Raw genomic sequence first — 23,138 nt, 5'->3', positions numbered from 1 at the left:
CGAAATGCCGTCCTCAGGGGCTGTTTACACTCTCCCCCCCCAAGCAGCTGCTAATGACGCCCTGAAGGAGCGACAGCGTGCTTCTGCACGACACCGTCAGTTTGTTACTAAACAAACACCCAGAAGTGTTGTTTCTGGTGTCTGGGGACTAAAACCACATGAATCTGCAGGACTTCTCCCTCTGTTCCACCAGCATGTTAACATCGCTACTCGGGGAGACAACATCTTGGACAATGTGTTTAGAAATGGACTGTGGGCTTACCGAGTAGCGCCCTGACCCCATCTCGGTGCCTCAGACCACATCTCCTCCCTGCTGGCTCCCACTTACTGCCCAGTGTGGAGGAGCAGAATCACAACAAAGACCATCTCTGTTTGTCCTGATGGTGCTGTGTCAATGCTCCAGGATGCTCTGAGACCACAGACTGGCAGGGAGGCTGAAACATCAGGAAGACGTGTGGACTTGGAGGAGTACATGTCAGCTGTCCTTGATTACATCAGGAAGTGCATGGAGGATGTGACCATTGCCAAGACTATCACATCTGACCAAATCAACCCCGAGGAGCCCCCAGTCATCCGCATAACAACAGATGAGGTGAGGAGAATGCTGCAGAGGGTCAACCCCCGGAAGGCCTCAGGCCCTGATGAGCGCCCAGATAGGGTTCTGAGAGACTGTGCACAACAGCTGTCAGGGGTCCGAACAGACATATTTAACATCTCGCTGTCCAAACTCGAGTCCCATCATGCCTGAAGACAGCAACAATCATCCCTATGCTAAAGACCTTTGCAGCTTCGTGCCTCAATGATTACCGCCCTACTGCACTCACCCCTACCAGCATGAAGGGCTTTGAGAGGTTGGTGATGAGGCACCTGAAACAGACCATCGACGTAGCAGAGGACTCTCACCAGTATGCATATAGGTTGATCTGGTCTACAGCTGAGGCCATCTCTCCATGAGGCTGCTGTTTCTGTTCTTCAGTTCTGCATTTAGTAAAATAATCCCACAGAAACTGGTGTCCAAGTTGGCAGCATGGGGAGCCTCCTGTACCTTATGTAACTGGGTCTTTCCTGATTTGATGGCCTATAGGCTACAGAATGTCAGGATCAATGACAACATATCCTCCACCATTGTCCTGAACACTGGTTCACCTCAGGGCTCTGTGCTCAGTCCACTGCTGTATACACTCGTGACCTATGACTGCAGAGCACACAAGAATAATCTTGTGGTGAAGTTTGCAGATGGCACAGTAGTGGTTGGACTCATCACCCAAGGGGATGAACAGGCTGGAGGTGGAGGACCTGGCACAGTGGTGTGGGGACAACAACCCGATCCTTAATGTCCAAAAGACAAAGGAGATGGTTGTGGATTTCCAGAGGTCTGGAATTGCTCTGCTACCTGTCCACATCGATAGTCCAGCTGTGGAGATGGCCCCCTCCATAAAGTACCTTGGGGTATACTTGACCAACACTCTCACCTAGCACACCAACACCACACCTGTAAGGAATAAGGGCCACCAGCACCTCTATTTCCTGAGGAAGGCAGGACTGGAGGCTGATGTCCTCAGTTCCTTGTACAGCTGTGTGGTGGAGAGTACCCTGACCTCCTGTCTTACTGTGTGGTGTGGGGCTGCACTGTAGCAGAAAAGAAGGCACTCCAGAGAGCAGTAAAGCCTGCACAGAGGACCATCGGGTGCAGCCTACCACCCATCAGGGACATTTAGACCACCAGATGCAGAGACAGAGCCACCTGCATCCTCTGTGACCCACCCACCCTGCTCATGAACTGTCTCCCACCCCCGCCATATGGATGGAGACTGCGCTGCACCCAGGCAAAAACATCTAGACTGAGAAACCACTTCTCCACGGATGTAGTCAGGCTGCTGAACTGCTCCCTTACATTAAATGCTTATTTGCCCACACACACTCTTTTAGTCACTCTGCACTTTCTTGACCATTTCTGCACTGACCACCTTAAACCGCTGCTGCTACTGTACATCGTGCAATGTTATACACAGGTTTTCTGATATTTGTATATTATTATGATATTGTTTATTTACTCATATGTTTACCTTAGCTTACAGAACTGACATGTGAAACTATGTTTCATTGTATTATATGTCTGAGTCAGTCGATATCCTGGAGCATTTCTGGACCTGATCCTGCAATCCGGGGATGCTTTAAGTATTCGTTCTTCTTGAGACTAGGAACAAAACACCAGCAGACACTGCCACAATTAAAGATCACAATCTGTTCAGGACATCATTCAAAAACATCATGGATGTGAAGTCAGGGTTCTCTGAACCCAAGACCCTGCCGAGGACTCGACTGAATCCTCTTCTATCTGTAACGAAGGGTGCATTTTAATTTTGGCTTGTTGTGTCCACTACAAACTGCTTTGAGCTACAGTTCTCTTAGATAAATCAGAGAACATGTTGCTCTGCCTTGTACACCACTGTAAACAAAAAAAAAAAACGGTGCACGGGGAGATCTCGGACCTACCTCTGGTCTGGAAATTAGGTGGGTCTCCAAGGACCAGCATGGAAAATATAACTGTTCTACTGGGACTTATCCTTCATATTTGTGCTAACACTAAACACACACAGACAAACAACAAAAAACAAAACAAAGCGGACTCCATATTCAGTTCAGGATTTGAAAATGATTTTCATCATGCTCCAACATCACAGAATAATCAGCTGCTAGATGTAAGAAAGTCACATTCTGATAAATCTCTGAAATGTAATCTTAAAACATCTCTCCGGTCTGTGATTTATAATAAATGCTGTATCTTCAATTCAATTTAATTAAATTTATTACATTTATATAGCACCAAATCACAGCAAAGCTGCCTCAAGGTGTGTCACACGAGTAAGGTCTAAGAACACAGGAGACAGTGGTAAGAAAAAACTCCTTCAGATGATACTGAGGAAGAAACCTCAAGCAGACCAGAAACAGAGGGGTGGTCCACTGCTTCACCCATTATATACTCAACAAAAATATAAACGCAACACTTTTGGTTTTGCTCCCATTTTGTATGAGATGAACTCAAAGATCTAAAACTTTTTCCACATACACAATATCACCATTTCCCTCAAATATTGTTCACAAACCAGTCTAAATCTGTGATAGTGAGCACTTCTCCTTTGCTGAGATAATCCATCCCACCTCACAGGTGTGCCATATCAGGATGCTGATTAGACACCATGATTAGTGCACAGGTGTGCCTTAGACTGCCCACAATAAAAGGCCACTCTGAAAGGTGCAGTTTTGTTTTATTGGGGGGGATACCAGTCAGTATCTGGTGTGACCACCATTTGCTTCATGCAGTGCAACACATCTCCTTCGCATCATCCGTGAAGAGAACACCTCTCCAGCGTGCCAAACGCCAGCGAATGTGAGCATTTGTCCACTCAAGTCGGTTACGACGACGAACTGGAGTCAGGTCGAGACCCCGATGAGGACGACGAGCATGCAGATGAGCTTCCCTGAGACGGTTTCTGACAGTTTGTGCAGAAATTCTTTGGTTATGCAAACCGATTGTTTCAGCAGCTGTCCGAGTGGCTGGTCTCAGACGATCTTGGAAGTAAACATGCTGGATGTGGAGGTCCTGGGCTGGTGTGGTTACACATGGTCTGTGGTTGTGAGGCTGGTTGGATGTACTGCCAAATTCTCTGAAACGACTTTGGAGACGGCTTATGGTAGAGACATGAACATTCAATACACGAGCAACAGCTCTGGTTGACATTCCTGCTGTCAGCATGCCAACTGCATGCTCCCTCAAATCTTGCGACATCTGTGGCATTGTGCTGTGTGATAAAACTGCACCTTTCAGAGTGGCCTTTTATTGTGGGCAGTCTAAGGCACACCTGTGCACTAATCATGGTGTCTAATCAGCATCTTGATATGGCACACCTGTGAGGTGGGATGGATTATCTCAGCAAAGGAGAAGTGCTCACTATCACAGATTTAGACTGGTTTATGAACAATATTTGAGAGAAATGGTGATATTGTGTATGTAGAAAAAGTTTTAGATCTTTGAGTTCATCTCATACAAAATGGGAGCAAAACCAAAAGTGTTGCGTTTATATTTTTGTTGAGTGTATATTTTATACTCCTTGCTTGCCTCTACTGGTGGTTGGCTCTCACTGCGGTATTGTATCACTTCCTGTTCCGGAGCACAGCGGTGTTTTTCTGTATCTGTTAGCTGTTTAATCTGCGCAGTTAGATTGATCTAGTTATCTAGATTACGATTTGTTTCCCAGTGTAATCTTTACGTGCCTTAACTAAAGCACTCCTTCTGCTGAATCACCTCTAAATTATTTACACATTATTCACTTTGCGTGTTTTTAGGAATCCGCTAGCTTAGCGTAGCTACTAGCTCTTAGCCGATTTAGCATGGCGGCTTCTCCTGTCTCTCCCGCACTTTTCTGCTCTGGGTGTGAAATGTTTAGTTATTCCTCGGCCTCTTTTAGCAGTAACGGTACTTGTAATAAGTGTAGCTTATTCGTAGCTTTGGAGGCCAGGCTGGGCGAATTGGAGACTCGGCTCCGCACCATGGAAAATTCTACAGCTAGCCAGGCCCCTGTAGTCGGTGCGGACCAAGGTAGCTTAGCCGCCGTTAGTTACCCCCTGGCAGATCCCGAGCAGCCGGGAAAGCAGGCTGACTGGGTGACTGTGAGGAGGAAGCGTAGCCCTAAACAGAAGCCCCGTGTACACCGCCAACCCGTTCACATCTCTAACCATTTTTCCCCACTCGACGACACACCCGCCGAGGATCAAACTCTGGTTATTGGCGACTCTGTTTTGAGAAATGTGAAGTTAGCGACACCAGCAACCATACTCAATTGTCTTCCGGGGGCCAGAGCAGGCGACATTGAAGGAAATTTGAAACTGCTGGCTAAGGCTAAGCGTAAATTTGGTAAGATTGTAATTCACGTCGGCAGTAATGACACCCGTTTACGCCAATCGGAGGTCACTAAAATTAACATTAAATCGGTGTGTAACTTTGCAAAAACAATGTCGGACTCTGTAGTTTTCTCTGGGCCCCTCCCCAATCAGACCGGGAGTGACATGTTTAGCCGCATGTTCTCCTTGAATTGCTGGCTGTCTGAGTGGTGTCCAAAAAATGAGGTGGGCTTCATAGATAATTGGCAAAGCTTCTGGGGAAAACCTGGTCTTGTTAGGAGAGACGGCATCCATCCCACTTTGGATGGAGCAGCTCTCATTTCTAGAAATCTGGCCAATTTTCTTAAATCCTCCAAACCATGACTATCCAGGGTTGGGACCAGGAAGCAGAGTTGTAGTCTTACACACCTCTCTGCAGCTTCTCTCCCCCTGCCATCCCCTCATTACCCCATCCCCGTAGAGACGGTGCCTGCTCCCAGACTACCAATAACCAGCAAAAATCTATTTAAGCATAAAAATTCAAAAAGAAAAAATAATATAGCACCTTCAACTGCACCACAGACTAAAACAGTTAAATGTGGTCTATTAAACATTAGGTCTCTCTCTTCTAAGTCCCTGTTGGTAAATGATATAATAATTGATCAACATATTGATTTATTCTGCCTTACAGAAACCTGGTTACAGCAGGATGAATATGTTAGTTTAAATGAGTCAACACCCCCGAGTCACACTAACTGTCAGAATGCTCGTAGCACGGGCCGGGGCGGAGGATTAGCAGCAATCTTCCATTCCAGCTTATTAATTAATCAAAAACCCAGACAGAGCTTTAATTCATTTGAAAGCTTGTCTCTTAGTCTTGTCCATCCAAATTGGAAGTCCCAAAAACCAGTTTTATTTGTTATTATCTATCGTCCACCTGGTCGTTACTGTGAGTTTCTCTGTGAATTTTCAGACCTTTTGTCTGACTTAGTGCTTAGCTCAGATAAGATAATTATAGTGGGCGATTTTAACATCCACACAGATGCTGAGAATGACAGCCTCAACACTGCATTTAATCTATTATTAGACTCTATTGGCTTTGCTCAAAAAGTAAATGAGTCCACCCACCACTTTAATCATATCTTAGATCTTGTTTTGACTTATGGTATGGAAATAGAAGACTTAACAGTATTCCCTGAAAACTCCCTTCTGTCTGATCATTTTTTAATAACATTTACATTTACTCTGATGGACTACCCAGCAGTGGGGAATAAGTTTCATTACACTAGAAGTCTTTCAGAAAGCGCTGTAACTAGGTTTAAGGATATGATTCCTTCTTTATGTTCTCTAATGCCATATACCAACACAGTGCAGAGTAGCTACCTAAACTCTGTAAGTGAGATAGAGTATCTCGTCAATAGTTTTACATCCTCACTGAAGACAACTTTGGATGCTGTAGCTCCTCTAAAAAAGAGAGCTTTAAATCAGAAGTGCCTGACTCCGTGGTATAACTCACAAACTCGTAGCTTAAAGCAGATAACCCGTAAGTTGGAGAGGAAATGGCGTCTCACTAATTTAGAAGATCTTCACTTAGCCTGGAAAAAGAGTCTGTTGCTCTATAAAAAAGCCCTCCGTAAAGCTAGGACATCTTTCTACTCATCACTAATTGAAGAAAATAAGAACAACCCCAGGTTTCTTTTCAGCACTGTAGCCAGGCTGACAAAGAGTCAGAGCTCTATTGAGCTGAGTATTCCATTAACTTTAACTAGTAATGACTTCATGACTTTCTTTGCTAACAAAATTTTAACTATTAGAGAAAAAATTACTCATAACCATCCCAAAGACATATCGTTATCTTTGGCTGCTTTCAGTGATGCCTGTATTTGGTTAGACTCTTTCTCTCCGATTGTTCTGAGTTATTTTCATTAGTTACTTCATCCAAACCATCAACATGTTTATTAGACCCCATTCCTACCAGGCTGCTCAAGGAAGCCCTACCATTATTTAATGCTTCGATCTTAAATATGATCAATCTATCTTTGTTAGTTGGCTATGTACCACAGGCTTTTAAGGTGGCAGTAATTAAACCATTACTTAAAAAGCCATCACTTGACCCAGCTATCTTAGCTAATTATAGGCCAATCTCCAACCTTCCTTTTCTCTCAAAAATTCTTGAAAGGGTAGTTGTAAAACAGCTAACTGATCATCTGCAGAGGAATGGTCTATTTGAAGAGTTTCAGTCAGGTTTTAGAATTCATCATAGTACAGAAACAGCATTAGTGAAGGTTACAAATGATCTTCTTATGGCCTCGGACAGTGGACTCATCTCTGTGCTTGTTCTGTTAGACCTCAGTGCTGCTTTTGATACTGTTGACCATAAAATTTTATTACAGAGATTAGAGCATGCCATAGGTATTAAAGGCACTGCGCTGCGGTGGTTTGAATCATATTTGTCTAATAGATTACAATTTGTTCATGTAAATGGGGAATCTTCTTCACAGACTAAAGTTAATTATGGAGTTCCACAAGGTTCTGTGCTAGGACCAATTTTATTCACTTTATACATGCTTCCCTTAGGCAGTATTATTAGACGGTATTGCTTAAATTTTCATTGTTACGCAGATGATACCCAGCTTTATCTATCCATGAAGCCAGAGGACACACACCAATTAGCTAAACTGCAGGATTGTCTTACAGACATAAAGACATGGATGACCTCTAATTTCCTGCTTTTAAACTCAGATAAAACTGAAGTTATTGTACTTGGCCCCACAAATCTTAGAAACATGGTGTCTAACCAGATCCTTACTCTGGATGGCATTACCCTGACCTCTAGTAATACTGTGAGAAATCTTGGAGTCATTTTTGATCAGGATATGTCATTCAAAGCGCATATTAAACAAATATGTAGGACTGCTTTTTTGCATTTACGCAATATCTCTAAAATCAGAAAGGTCTTGTCTCAGAGTGATGCTGAAAAACTAATTCATGCATTCATTTCCTCTAGGCTGGACTATTGTAATTCATTATTATCAGGTTGTCCTAAAAGTTCCCTAAAAAGCCTTCAGTTAATTCAAAATGCTGCAGCTAGAGTACTGACGGGGACTAGAAGGAGAGAGCATATCTCACCCATATTGGCCTCTCTTCATTGGCTTCCTGTTAATTCTAGAATAGAATTTAAAATTCTTCTTCTTACTTATAAGGTTTTGAATAATCAGGTCCCATCTTATCTTAGGAACCTCGTAGTACCATATCACCCCAATAGAGCGCTTCGCTCTCAGACTGCAGGCTTACTTGTAGTTCCTAGGGTTTGTAAGAGTAGAATGGGAGGCAGAGCCTTCAGCTTTCAGGCTCCTCTCCTGTGGAACCAGCTCCCAATTCAGATCAGGGAGACAGACACCCTCTCTACTTTTAAGATTAGGCTTAAAACTTTCCTTTTTGCTAAAGCTTATAGTTAGGGCTGGATCAGGTGACCCTGAACCATCCCTTAGTTATGCTGCTATAGACGTAGACTGCTGGGGGGTTCCCATGATGCACTGTTTCTTTCTCTTTTTGCTCTGTATGCACCACTCTGCATTTAATCATTAGTGATCGATCTCTGCTCCCCTCCACAGCATGTCTTTTTCCTGGTTCTCTCCCTCAGCCCCAACCAGTCCCAGCAGAAGACTGCCCCTCCCTGAGCCTGGTTCTGCTGGAGGTTTCTTCCTGTTAAAAGGGAGTTTTTCCTTCCCACTGTAGCCAAGTGCTTGCTCACAGGGGGTCGTTTTGACCGTTGGGGTTTTACATAATTATTGTATGGCCTTGCCTTACAATATAAAGCGCCTTGGGGCAACTGTTTGTTGTGATTTGGCGCTATATAAAAAAATTGATTGATTGATTCTAACAGTTACAAGGTTTTTACAAAGTTTAAAATGCTGAAGAAACAGAAACAGTCCTCAGTTGAACAAAAAAAAAAAACAGTTCATCTTGGGTCTTTAATCTATGCGTGTCCATGTCCAGCACAGGCAGAGTCAGTGGTGCAACAGGCAGGGCATCCTGAGGTCAGTCCAATGTCCTGGGGTGCAGGGCCAGCATCCAGTGAAGGTCTCGTCAGTCTCCTGGACAGAGAGGATCTGGAGAGAACAGAGATCGGAAAAACTGCACCTGAGGAATTAGTTCATCAGCAGGGAACGGAGAGATTACTAAAGTGGTCGCCGGCAGCTAGAACCAAGCTTCACCAACAGACCCAGAAATTAGATGAATTAAAAAGAGAGGAAGTATAGATCCATATCACACTGGAATGCTATTCATACAAGAGGGAGAATAGATGCATCTTTAGTCTGGACTTGAATGTCTCTATGGAATCTGACTGTTTTATCTCCGTAGGGAGATCATTCCACAAAACAGCCACATGGTATGAGAAAGGTCTGTGGCCTGCAGAATTTTTTTTAACCTTAGAAACAAAAAATAGTCCCGTGCCCTGACAATGCAGAGGCTGGGTTTAATTAGGGCAGCAAGGTAGGGAGGTGCCAGTCTGTGAATAATTTTATATGTTAGCAACAGAACCTTAAAATCAGATCTCACAGAGACAACAAGCCAATGAAGCTCGGCCGAAATTGGTGTAATGTGGTCAAAAGTATCTTGCATGTATGTGCATTTGCCTGTCCAAATACGTACGGGCCAGAGTGAACTGGGCTGCATTTTTTCATGACACTGGGGGGGAACTGTGGAGGCACAAGCAATTAAAGTCATCCTGCGTCACAAAGCAGTTATTACATCACTATGTGAGGAATTGGTGAATTGGTACCCTTCAGGTACAGGCCCCTCGAGTTCTGTGGCGGTTCGGCGGTTGTCTCCTGCGTAACTGAGGACGGGCGCTCTCCTCCCTGGGCCTGTGCTCTGCTCTGCATCCTGCTCCCCGTTTCCCCACTGCTCCACTCAGCAGGACCTCGCTGTCCATCTCCACAGCGTCTCTTATCTGGCAGGACAAAGTCCACTTCGGATGTAGCAGAACCAGAACTCTGCCATTTCTCTGCAGATCATCCAGTGAACGAGGCAGGCGGCATTTTAAAGCAGACAGACAGGGTGGAAGAACGGGTTCAAATATCACCAGAGAGGACAAACTGCCCACTCGAGGAGCTACGTTCACATTTCTAGTTGAAGTGACTTGATTCTGACCTTTTTTTTATGTGCCTACAAGAGTGTGTATTATCCAATTTCTACAATGCGTTTCCAGCTGCTGGAAACTCTCTTTTTATTGTCATGCACACTGACAAAATAACAATCATGAGATTTAAAATGAGACTTATCTTCATAATTAACTGGTTTATTTGATAGAGAAAAAGAATCGCTTGATTTCGCTGGCTTGGGGATGTGAGTAACATTTCAGTTTACATTTTTTTTTTTTTGGGATCTTTTCTTCTTGGTCCAGTGAGACATCAGCATCAATTTGATCAGTTAACACTGAGCCTCGGCTCGTGTGTCATACATCACACTGACAAAGTGAGGAACCTTGGGGTAATTTTTGATCCTTCGTTGTCCTTTGGCCTCCACATTAGAAATATTTCGAGGACTACTTTCTTCCACCTGAGAAATATAGTGAAGATTCATCCCATCCTGTCTATGGCTGAAGCTGAGACACTGATCCATGCCTTTGTCTCTTCTAGATTGGACTACTGCAATGTTCTATTTTCTGGTTTACCGCAGTCCAGCATTAGGGCTCTCCATTTGGTACAAAATGCTGCAGCCAGACTTTTGACATGAAGCAGAAAGTTTGACCACATTACACCCATTTTGGCATCTCTTCACTGGCTTTCTGTCCCAGTGAGATCAGATTTTAAGGTTCTGCTACTAGTTTATAAAATTATTCGCGGACTGGCACCTCCCTATCTAGCTGACCTAATTAAACCTTACGTACCGGCCCAAGCTCTGTGTTCTCAGGGTGCAGTACTACTTTGTGTCACCAGGGTGAATAGGAAGTCTGCAGGTCACAGAGCTTTCTCTTATCGTGCCCCTGTTCTGTGGAATGATCTCCCTGCGTCAATAAAACAGATTCTGTGGAGACTTTCAAGTCCAGACTTAGGAGCTAGCAGCGCTAACCCATTTCCAGAGGCTGTATAAGGGCTGCAGTCTCATGTGCTTCACGGAGACGTGGCTGGATGAACATGTACCAGACTCTGTTATTAACATGGACGGCTTCACACTTATCCATGCGGACAGGACATTGGCGGGAAGAAAAGACGAGGGGCCTCGCTGTTTATGTGAGTGAGAGATGGTGCAATGCAGCTCATGTTCATGTGAAGGATCAGATCTGCTCCTCGGACATGGAGCTACTCGCGGTGAGCATGAGGCCGTACTATCTCCCACGGGAGTTTGGGAGTGTGATTGTGCTCTGCGCGTATATTCCTCACTCTGCAGACGCCACAGCTGCCTCTGAGCGGATTCACAGTACAGTCACACGGCTGCAGACACAACACCCCTGCGCTCTCCTCCCAATCACCGGGGACTTTAACCACACTTCCCTCTCCGCCACCCTCCCTACGTTCACCCAGTATGTCACATGTAAAACCAGGGACAAAAGAATACTGGACCTTTTTTACGCTAATGTGGAGGATGCTTACACCTCCACCCCCCTCCCCCTGCTGGGACACTCTGATCACAACCTCATCTATCTGCTCCCCCAATACACACCCAGGGTGAGAAGAGAGCCAGTGGAGAAAAGGTCGGTGAAACTCTGGACTGAAGAGGCCACTGAGAGGCTGAGGGACTGTTTCAGAACCACAGACTGGAGCATGTTTCAAAACTCTCACGGAGAAGACATCAATGGCCTGACCCAGTGTGTCACTGACTACGTGAACTTCCGTGTGGAGAGTACTGTGCCCACCCGGAGGGTACGGTGCTTTCCCAACAACCACCCCTGGGTGACCCCCAAGCTGAAGGTCCTGATGAACCAGAAGAAGAGGGCTTTCAACTCGGAAGACAGAGAGGAGCAGTGTAGATTCCAACAGGAACTCCAGTGGAAGATCCGTGCAGCCAAGAAGGAGTATGGAAAGAAGATGGAGGAGCAGCTGGCCTGGAACAACGTCAAGGACGTGTGGAGATGCCTCAAGACCTCCTCCGGATTTGGGCAGGGTGCCAGCAGGACTGCAGATGGAGATTCTCGGTTTACAGAGGAGCTAAACAGTTACTTTAACCGTTTTGGCTCCTCAACACCTGCCCCCCTGCCTGCTCCCGGCTCTCCACATGTCTCCAGCAGCCAGCCCTCCAGCCCTTCTGACTCCCCACTTTCTTCCCCCTGGCCACCTCCACTGCCCCCCGGACTTTGTCCCTCCTCTCCCTGGACTGTATTCGGCACCAGCCCACCTCAGCCCCTCCCTCCCCCGTCACTGTGACTTCAACCAAGGTGAGAGGCCAGCTCCTGCAGCTGAAGCAGAGGAAAGCAGCAGGACCTGATGGGATCTCCCTGAAGCTGCTCAGGACCTGTGCAGATGAGCTCTGTGAGGTCCTCAGTGACATCTTTAACAAGAGCCTCAGCCTGGGGGTGGTCCCCACCCTGTGGAAGACCTCCTGTGTGGTCCCGGTTCCCAAAACACTGCACGCCAAGGAACCGGCCCACTACAGACCAGTTGCCCTGACCTCCCACCTCATGAAGACCATGGAGCGGCTCGTCCTGTCTCACCTCCACACCGTGGTGAGCGACATCCTGGACCCGCTGCAGTTCGCCTACAGGCCCTACATTGGGGTAGATGATGCTGTCATCTACCTGCTGCAGCGGGCGCGCACCCACCTGGAAACCAGCGCGAGCGCTGTGAGAGTCATGTTCTTTGATTTCTCCAGCACTTTCAACACTATCAGACTGGCGCTGCTGTAGGGGAAGCTGGCGGACGCAGGTGTGGATGGACACCTCGCTGCCTGGACCATCGACTACCTCACTGACCGCCCACAGTACGTGCGGCTGCGCAGCTGTCAGTCTGAGGTGGTAAGATACAGCACTGGGGCCCCCCAGGGCACTGTCCTCTCGCCTTTCCTCTTCACCCTTTACACCTCAGACTTCACCTACAACATGGACAGCTCCCACCTCCAGAAGTTCTCTGATGACTCCGTCATTGTGGGTCGTGTGTCTGAGGGGAACGAGTTGGAGTACCGGTCGGTCATCACAGACTTCATGGACTGGTGTGAGCGCAACCACTTGTGTCTCAACACCAGTAAGATGAAGGAGATGGTGATCGACTTCAGGAGGAAACCACCACCTCACCCACCGGTGAACATCCAGGGGGAGGACATAGAGACTGTGGACAGTTTCAGATACCTGGGTGTTCACCTCAACAACAAACTGGACTGGACTCACAACACCGACGCCCTGTACAAGAAGGGACAGAGTTGCCTCCACCTCCTGAGGAGACTGAGATCCTTTGGAGTGAGCAGGCCTCTGCTAAAGACCTTCTACGACTCTGCTGTAGCCTCTGCTCTCCTCTATGCTGTCATCTGTTGGGCCCTGGGCAGCACAGCGCGGGAGAGAAAGAGACTGAACAAGATGGTCAGGAAGTCCAGCTCTGTCCTGGGCTATCCTCTAGACTCTCTGGAGGAGGTGGCTGAGAGGAGGGTGTTAGCCAAGTTCAAATCCATCATGGACAACTCCTCTCACCCTCTGCACCGGACTGTAGTGGAGCTGAGCAGCTCGTTCAGTGACAGACTGAGGCACCCTCAGTGCAAGAAGGAACGATACCGCAGGTCGTTCCTCCCTGCTGCTATCAGACTGTACAATAACACTGTGAAATAACCACATGCAATAATATGTCCACAAATCATGTGCAATAACAACTCGTTTACAAATCACTGCACTAATGTCACCTTACCACATCTATATCGATATTGTAAATAAGATGCTCCTATTTTCAATCATGTTTATCTATGCATATATATATATATATATACACACTCAACAAAAATATAAACGCAACACTTTTGGTTTTACTCCCATTTTGTATGAGATGAACTCAAAGATCTAAAACCTTTTCCACATACACAATATCACCATTTCCCTCAAATATTGTTCACAAACCAGTCTAAATCTGTGATAGTGAGCACTTCTCCTTTGCTGAGATAATCCATCCCACCTCACAGGTGTGCCATATCAAGATGCTGATTAGACACCATGATTAGTGCACAGGTGTGCCTTAGACTGCCCACAATAAAAGGCCACTCTGAAAGGTGCAGTTTTATCACACAGCACAATGCCACAGATGTCGCAAGATTTGAGGGAGCGTGCAATTGGCATGCTGACAGCAGGAATGTCAACCAGAGCTGTTGCTCGTGTATTGAATGTTCATTTCTCTACCATAAGCTGTCTCCAAAGGCGTTTCAGAGAATTTGGCAGTACATCCAACCAGCCTCACAACCGCAGACCACGTGTAACCACACCAGCCCAGGACCTCCACTTCCAGCATGTTCACCTCCAAGATCGTCTGAGACCAGCCACTCGGACAGCTGCTGAAACAATCGGTTTGCATAACCAAAGAATTTCTGCACAAACTGTCAGAAACCGTCTCAGGGAAGCTCATCTGCATGCTAGTCGTCCTCATCGGGGTCTCGACCTGACTCCAGTTCGTCGTCGTAACCGACTTGAGTGGACAAATGCTCACATTCGCTGGCGTTTGGCACGCTGGAGAGGTGTTCTCTTCACGGATGAATCCCGGTTCACACTGTCCAGGGCCGACGGCAGACAGCGTGTGTGGCGTCGTGTGGGTGAGCGGTTTTCTGATGTCAATGTTGTGGATCGAGTGGCCCATGGTGGCGGTGGAGTTATGGTATGAGCAGGCGTCTGTTATGGACGAAAAACACAGGTGCATTTTATTGATGGCATTTTGAATGCACAGAGATACCATGACGAGATCCTGAGGCCCATTGTTGTGCCATACATCCAGGCCACAATTGACAACCTGATCAACTCTATGCGAAGGAGATGTGTTGCACTGCATGAGGCAAATGGTGGTCACACCAGATACTGACTGGTATCCCCCCCCCCAATAAAACAAAACTGCACCTTTCAGAGTGGCCTTTTATTGTGGGAAGTCTAAGGCACACCTGTGCACTAATCACGGTGTCTAATCAGCATCTTGATATGGCACACCTGTGAGGTGGGATGGATTATCTCAGCAAAGGAGAAGTGCTCACTATCACAGATTTAGACTGGTTTGTGAACAATATTTGAGGGAAATGGTGATATTGTGTATGTGGAAAAAGTTTTAGATCTTTGAGTTCATCTCATACAAAATGGGAGCAAAACCAAAAGTGTTGCGTTTATATTTTTGTTGAGTATATATATATATATATATATATATATATATGACCTGCCATCGATTTCAATTTCAGGGACACTTCTATAATCTTAAAAATAATAATAAAAAAGGCTGTTTTTGCTAAAGGTCTTTTTTGGTGGTGGGGGGGGTCTCGGCCAAGGAGTAACTGAGTGTAGAATTGCCACTGCAGGTGACCCTCCAGTCACTTCAGAAGTCCACCTTTCTCTCCTTAACCCTGTGACTCCATGGACCCATTGGTGAGTCGACGTCAGCATTGTCTTTGCCTCCCTGGGGTTTCCCACAGTCAGCGCTTATCTGGTATGAGGTCTCTGCAGCGGTACTCATCATCATTACTATGGACACTGTCAGTCCAAAGACCTCCAGCACCAAGTCGTCCCACCGAGTCCTCACTCAGCTCCTCAGGTGTGGCAGCGAGGGATTCCCACAGCACCACCCAGGGAATGAAGTCTGTAAACCCTTCCATGTGGACATCCACGTCAGTGGAGTCCACGAGCGTCTCCAGCACACACAGCGGGTAAAATAAGTATTGAACACATCACCATTTTTCTCAGTATATTTCTAAAGTTGCTACTGACATGAAACTTTCACCAGACGTCAGTAACAACCCAACTTATCCACACATACAGTTCATCCCGAAAGTAGTTTCACATTTTGTCATGTCAGTCTTATTCCAAAATGGATGAAATCCATTTGTTTCCTTAGTGGTTGTGGACATTCAGGTGAGGATGTGACCAGCAGGAGCCTGTTCTCCGTGAGACCACCAGTCCATCTGCAGAGGGTTAAAGGTCACTGAAACATTGGGTACTTCTGCACTGAGTGAAAGGACACACACAGCCACAACACTGCCACCATGGGGCCAAACCTAAAGGACCAACCAGGAGCCGGTCCTCCTATGTGGTTTAGAGCTGATGTCATAAAGGAGCAGGTGTGTCTTATTCATTTACTGACAGTAACAAATGCTGCTCCAGTAATAAATGTTCATGACGTCAATCCCAGGAGAACTTTAGTTTTTCCCTCTGCCGAGTAAAGGCTTCGGGAATTCTTCTTTCATCATATTTTTAAAGACTGCTGACTCATTAAAAACCTGACTAAAGAGAAACCACTTGGATGCTCTGTGGTGTTACTAAAACACTGAGCGGCTCCAGCTGACGTGTTGGCCGGCGTTCTCCATCACCGCCATTTAACACATGTGCAGGCAACCACCCACGGGCGCGCACACACACCCACACACTCTAAAGCTGGTGATTTTCTTCCTGCGGTTCCTCGGACATCATGGTCCTGATCTGCATCTCTGGACTGAAGAACCCGGCTCAGACCAGGAACCCCCAAAACCTGCAGCAGAATGCTGTTTTTTTGTTTGTTTCATTTCATGGCGTTTGAGGAAGAAGAATGTGTCGTGAGTGAAACCGCCCGTTTCCAGTCATTTAGAGCTTTTTATTGGTCGACATGTAAGAGTCACACAGAAACAGTCTGTCTTGGACTTTTTGAATGTTGAGCGGGCGTTTTGTCAGCTCTGCCAGTCGATCCGTACTTCCTCTTGGCTTTGCAGACGGGACCCTGGGACACAGTTCTGGTTCTGCCTTTGGACTGAAACCTACAGACACAAAGCACCGACTTCAGATCCTTTTTTTTTTTTTTTTTTTAAATAAAAGAGACTTTGTATTTTATTACATTTAAAATGTTTTTACTTTGTGTATTTACAGACAAACGTACGATTCCACAAACAGACGACCTCCTAATTTGTCTTGAACATAATTTATCAGACGAACCCGTCACCAGCTGAATTACTGTCGAATGATAAAGTTACACGTGTGACGTATTCAGGACCGTTTATTTATTTCATATTTAAAAACTGTCTTCATGTTTCCAGATGACATTCTGCAGTGAACTTGACTAGTTATTTTTAGTACATGTAATAGACATGTAATCCACAGTATCACCAGCCCGACTGTATTAGTACTAGATAAGTACACATAGAGTCGCACACATAGTATTACACATAAAAAAACCTTCAACAAAATTAAAAGATGATAAAGGATCTGCAAAAAATAAAAAGCTTCCAAACAGCAACATGAAGCATGAATAAAGATCTATCAAACTGGAGGACTCTGGGGGTGTGGCTTCATGCTGACCAATTGATTATTTATTGATTGTTATCTGGTTTGATTCATCTGAGAAAAAAAATCTGTCACCTCAATTTTAATTTTCTTTAATTTGTCGGGGAAAAACAAAAATAAATTCTCTGCAGAGTTTTATTTTAAAAAGTTTAAATTTTCACCTTTAAAACACAAAAATCAGGTTTTAGTGAAACACACGGTGTCTAAAACGTTTCCACAGCAGGGGACACAAGACAAAAACAAAAGTTTTGGTTTGTGTTTGAATGAATTAATCAGTTTGCTGGTGCTGTTTGAAGACATTTACTGTGACTTAAAGAGCTCACCCACAAGTTCTACCAGGACGTGTAAGGCAGGGCGCACTCTTATCCCATAATGCACTGCATCGTTTCCAATCACATCAGCACACATTAAAAACACACAGGTTAGGTGGTGGAAACTTTATAAAGCAACATTTAACATGTTCTGAGCTGAACCACAAGATTCCAGGTGAGTCCACCGTCTTTCCCTGTGGACTCAGGTCCGGCTCTGGCCTTTAGGTTATTTCCACAGGAGAGGTCTGTGGACTCACCCGGAGGTCCGGGTCTGGTCTGGTTATTTCCACAGGGGAGGACTGTGGACTCACCCGGAGGTCCGGCTCTGGCCTTTAGGTTATTTCCACAGGGGAGGACTGTGGACTCACCCGGAGGTCCGGCTCTGGCCTTTAGGTTATTTCCACAGGGGAGGACTGTGGACTCACCCGGAGGTCCGGCTCTGGCCTTTAGGTTATTTCCACAGGGGAGGACTGTGGACTCACCCGGAGGTCCGACTCTGGCCTTTAGGTTATTTCCACAGGGGAGGACTGTGGACTCACCCGGAGGTCCGGCTCTGGCCTTTAGGTTATTTCCACAGGGGAGGACTGTGGACTCACCCGGAGGTCCGGCTCTGGCCTTTAGGTTATTTCCACAGGGGAGGACTGTGGACTCACCCGGAGGTCCGGCTCTGGCCTTTAGGTTATTTCCACAGGGGAGGACTGTGGACTCACCCGGAGGTCCGACTCTGGCCTTTAGGTTATTTCCACAGGGGAGGACTGTGGACTCACCCGGAGGTCCGACTCTGGCCTTTAGGTTATTTCCACAGGGGAGGACTGTGGACTCACCCGGAGGTCCGACTCTGGCCTTTAGGTTATTTCCACAGGGGAGGACTGTGGACTCACCCGGAGGTCCGACTCTGGCCTTTAGGTTATTTCCACAGGGGAGGACTGTGGACTCACCCGGAGGTCCGACTCTGGCCTTTAAGTTATTTCCACAGGGGAGGACTGTGGACTCACTTGGAGGTCTGGCTCTGGCCTGGTTATTTCCACAGGGGAGGACTGTGGACTCACCCGGAGGTCCGACTCTAGCCTGGTTATTTCCACAGGGGAGGACTGTGGATTCACCTGGAGGCCCGACTCTGGCCTGGTTATTTCCACAGGGGAGGACTGTGGACTCAACCGGAGGTCCGACTCTGGCCTTTAAGTTATTTCCACAGGGGAGGACTGTGGACTCACTTGGAGGTCCGGCTCTGGCCTGGTTATTTCCACAGGGGAGGACTGTGGATTCACCTGGAGGTCCGACTCTGGCCTGGTTATTTCCACAGGGGAGGACTGTGGATTCACCTGGAGGTCCGACTCTGGCCTGGTTATTTCCACAGGGGAGGACTGTGAACTCACCTGGAGGTCTGACTCTGGTCTCCGAGTGGACAAGCTTGGCGTTTGTGTCCTGAACATCCGCAGCGGAAGCAGCCATCGTTCTGCTGGGTGCAGACACACGGGTGAGCCGGCAGGGCGCAGCGGTCACATGACGGGCAATGAGTCCACGCTGAGAGAAACAACACGACAAATGTCCACACAAAAGCAGGACTGTGAGGTTATTGGTGCTAAATCCATCAGCACATTTAGTTTGAGTCTCGTTTTAGTCACCTAAGACTTAGTTAACTAACATCTTGTTATCTTTAGGCGACTAAAACCAGACAAACAAGACTAAGTTATGACCACAGCATGCTGTCAAACTGAAGACAGGTGGTTCCAGATCTGGTTCCTGTGCTCAGTGCGTGTGTTTACGTACATGGCTTCACACACTTGTGACACAGCGAACAGTGCTTCCATTCACGGCCGTCCTGCACACACACAGAGAGAGACGTGTCAACGCAGCATTGACACGGCAGACTCTCCTGATTGATGGCGTGGGGGGAGGGGTTACCTTGGAGGGGCAGATGCCACATTCAGCACAGTGTTTATTCATGGCGCTCACGTATCGCTCACACACAGGGCAAAACCTGGAACATTAAAACCTGTTACTTCATCAAAAGACTAAGAAGAGAGGCAAGAATACCCCCGGCGCTGACTCCACCCACAATCTACTAAACATCAGCAAAACAGGAGAAGAAGAAGAGTCTTTTTCTTTCTCGATGTACCACCCCAGAACTAAGCTTCAGCTGGTGGGGGTAGTCGACTCAAGTCCACCTGGAAATGAATTTATGGAGTCTACTCATCCATGGGATCAACCCTGACACTCCATCTCTTTTGGGCACAAGAGTTTTTTTAATCCCATCTGTGCCACAAAACCCCCTCCTACATCCCTCTGGATCATCTAGAAGAAGGAACCTGCTGTGACTGAGAGGGAACCAGGAGCGCAGCAGACCACCATGACAACCCGCAAAGCTATACCCAGGTACAGTCAGGGCAAAACCATCCTGGGCTGTATTCAACTCCAGCGTGTACGTTTTAACTCTACCAGACAATGACAATACCCTTCTAGTCCAGGTTATACCACCATGGTGTTTTTCAAGGTCCAGAAGGTTTTCGTGTAAATGAACCCTTTATTATTTTGTGTAAGTAAGTGTGTGAGCACACACGTGTATGTGTGTGTGTGTGTGTGTGTGGGGTGTATAAACTGGACTCTGTCAAAATGGGGTGTAAACCAGGCAGGTGCCTTTCAGCCCTGGTATACTTTGGGCTGGGGGTATCCTGGGTTGTTGAGGTTAAAAGGTCAGCAGATGAAGGTGATGAACACAGAACACATTCCTTTAATTCAGGGTTCCTACAGCTGAAGGGAAGACTTACCTAAACATGACAATAACACTGGGGGTGGGGGGTATAAATCAAATATTTATGGGTCAAATATTTCTGCTAACATAGAACATGTTAAACTGTGCTGCTAAATGTTCCTTAAGAAGCAAATGTCCATTAAATTGACAGTTCATCAAGTGAAATTGTCGAGTTGAACTGAACATGTCTCTGCTCAGAGTTCCTGGAACAACCTTCAGCATTTTCTTGGTTCCATGCTCTCTTTGTGTGGCGCTACTGGATGTTTTCACTTAATTATAGTTTTAAAAGCAACGTCACAATAAAACCTGATGAAAATCTGACTTCTCATGTCCTGATTTAAGACGTTTTAATATCAGTGAAGGCCCTAATGAATTTTAAGTCTTTAACAGGATCTGCGGGAAACCTGAAATTAAACACAAATAAGGAATGTGAAAAGAACCAAACTAGCTTTTGAGTAATGGTGCTGCAGATACAACTCCAATTCCAATGAAGTTGGGACGTTGTGTAAAATGTAAATAAAAACAGAATACAATGATTTTCAAATCCTCTTCAACCTATAGTCAATTGAATACACCACAAAGACAAGATATTTAATGTTCAGACTGATAAACTTTATTATTTTTGTGCAAATATTTGTTCATTTTGAAATGGATGCCTGCAACAGGTTTCTAAAAAGCTGGGACAGTGGTATGTTTCCCACTGTGTTACATCACCTTTCCTTCTAACAACACTCAATAAGCGTTTGGGAACTGAGGACACTAAGTGTTGAAGCTTTGTAGGTGGAATTCTTTCCCATTCTTGCTTGATGTACGACTTCAGTTGTTCAACAGTCTGGGGTCTCCGTTGTCGTATTTTGCGCTTCATAATGCACCACACATTTTCAATGGGCGACAGGTCTGGACTGCAGGCAGGCCAGTCTAGTACCCGCACTCTTTTACTACGAAGCCACGCTGTTGTAACACGTGCAGAATGTGGCTTGGCATTGTCTTGCTGAAATAAGCAGGGACGTCCCTGAAAAAGATGTTGCTTGGATGGCAGCATGTGTTGCTCCAAAACCTGGATGAACCTTTCAGCATTGATGGTACCATCACAAGATGTGTAAGTTGCCCATGCCATGGGCACTAACACACCCCATACCATCACAGATGTGTAAGTTGTCCATGCCATGGGCACTAACACACCCCCATACCATCACAGATGTGTAAGTTGTCCATGCCATGGGCACTAACACACCCCCATACTATCACAGATGCTGGCTTTTGAACTTTGCGCTGGTAACAATCTGGATGGTCTTTTTCCTCTTTTGTCCAGAGGACATGACGTCCATCATTTCCAAAAACAATTTGAAATGTGGACTCATCAGACCACAGCACACTTTTCCACTTTGTGTCTGTCCATTTCAAATGAGCTCGGGCCCAGAGAAGGCGGCAGCGTTTCTGGATGTTGTTGATGTTTGGCTTTCACTTTGCATGGTAGAGTTTTAACTTGCACTTGTAGATGTAGTGACGAACTGTGTTAACTGACAATGGTTTTCTGAAGTGTTCCTGAGCCCACGGGGTAAGATCCTTTACACAATGATGTCAGTTTTTAATGCAGTGCCGCCTGAGGGATCGAAGGTCACGGGCATTCACTGTTGGTTTTCGGCCTTGACGCTTACATGTAGAAAGTTCTCCAGGTTCTCTGAATCTTCTGATTATATTATGGACTGTAGATGATGGAATCCCTAAATCCCTTGCAATTGAACGTTGAGAAACATTGTTCTTAAACTGTTGGACTATTTTTTCAAGCAGTTGTTCACTAAGTGGTGATCCTCACCCCATCTTTGCTTGTGAACGGCTGAGACTTTTGGGGATGCTCCTTTTAAACCCAATGGTGACACTCACAGTTAGTGTCCTCAGGTCCCAAAAGCTTATTGAGTGTTGTTAGAAGATGATGTAACACAGTGGTAAATATACCACTGTCCCAGCTTTTTTGAAACGTGTTGCAGGCATCCATTTCAAAATAAGCAAATATTTGCACAAAAACATTAAAATCTATCAGTTTGAACATTAAATATCTTGTCTTTGTGGTGTATTCAATTGAATATAGGTTCAAGAGGATTTGCAAATCATTGTATTCTGTTTTCATTTACATTTCACACAACGTCCCAACTTCATTGGAATTGGGGTTGTACAAACAGTTGTGGTCAAATAAAAAAAAAAACAAAAAACAAAAAAAAAAAAACCCCAGCCAGAACGACACCCAGTGTTACCTGTAGCCATCCTCTTTGGGTAGGAGGAAGTCTCTGGGTGAGATGTTGGTGAAGATTCTGACAGGAGACTGTTTCCTGCCCGTCTTCCCATGTTTATACAGAGGGTGGTTGTCATAGTCCACCTGCTCAGACAAACAAGAGTCATCAATAGATGGTATGTCCCCCCGGTCCCTACAGATCAGAAACATGAAGTGATGGGGGACCACCCAAGTACACCCTTATGCTAAATATGAATGAAATTGGTTACGTGGTTTTTGAGATATCACGTTAAAAATAAAAAATGGATGACAGACAGACACACAGATAGACATGCTGACAGATGGATGTGCCGACAGGCTAAACATCTTAAACAAATTGAGTAGTGCTCTGGGCAGAATTTTGCTCCAAACCAGAAAGCAGCTATTCATATTTTAAGAGTGGTTGTATGGAGCTAAATCCAGACAAAAAAATTTTGTAATCTGAAAATAAAAAAGATTGAAAAAATAAATTTTGAAACTGAAAATTCAGTGTTTGTTCTTGAATTTTAT

The 23,138-nt window shown here is 45.8% G+C and overlaps 1 protein-coding gene across 1 annotated transcript in view; it reads right to left on the bottom strand.

Moving 5' to 3' along the window:
• Positions 1–15,173: 15,173 nt before the first annotated feature.
• zcchc4 (zinc finger, CCHC domain containing 4) overlaps positions 15,174–23,138 on the bottom strand; it is a 44,154-nt gene continuing 36,189 nt past the window's right edge. The window contains exons 9-13 of the mRNA XM_034165346.1: positions 22,612–22,733; positions 19,513–19,588; positions 19,378–19,429; positions 18,984–19,131; positions 15,174–16,773 (exon numbers count right to left, since the gene is read on the bottom strand). Coding sequence (XP_034021237.1) covers positions 16,635–16,773; positions 18,984–19,131; positions 19,378–19,429; positions 19,513–19,588; positions 22,612–22,733 — 537 coding nt within the window. The 3' untranslated portion in view covers positions 15,174–16,634. The remainder of the gene's footprint in view (positions 16,774–18,983; positions 19,132–19,377; positions 19,430–19,512; positions 19,589–22,611; positions 22,734–23,138) is intronic.

Source organism: Thalassophryne amazonica, unplaced genomic scaffold (genome assembly GCF_902500255.1).
Source record: "Thalassophryne amazonica unplaced genomic scaffold, fThaAma1.1, whole genome shotgun sequence".
NCBI lineage: Eukaryota > Metazoa > Chordata > Actinopteri > Batrachoidiformes > Batrachoididae > Thalassophryne > Thalassophryne amazonica.
Note: the sequence above shows the minus strand (reverse complement) of the source record. Positions and strands in the feature narration are given on the sequence as shown.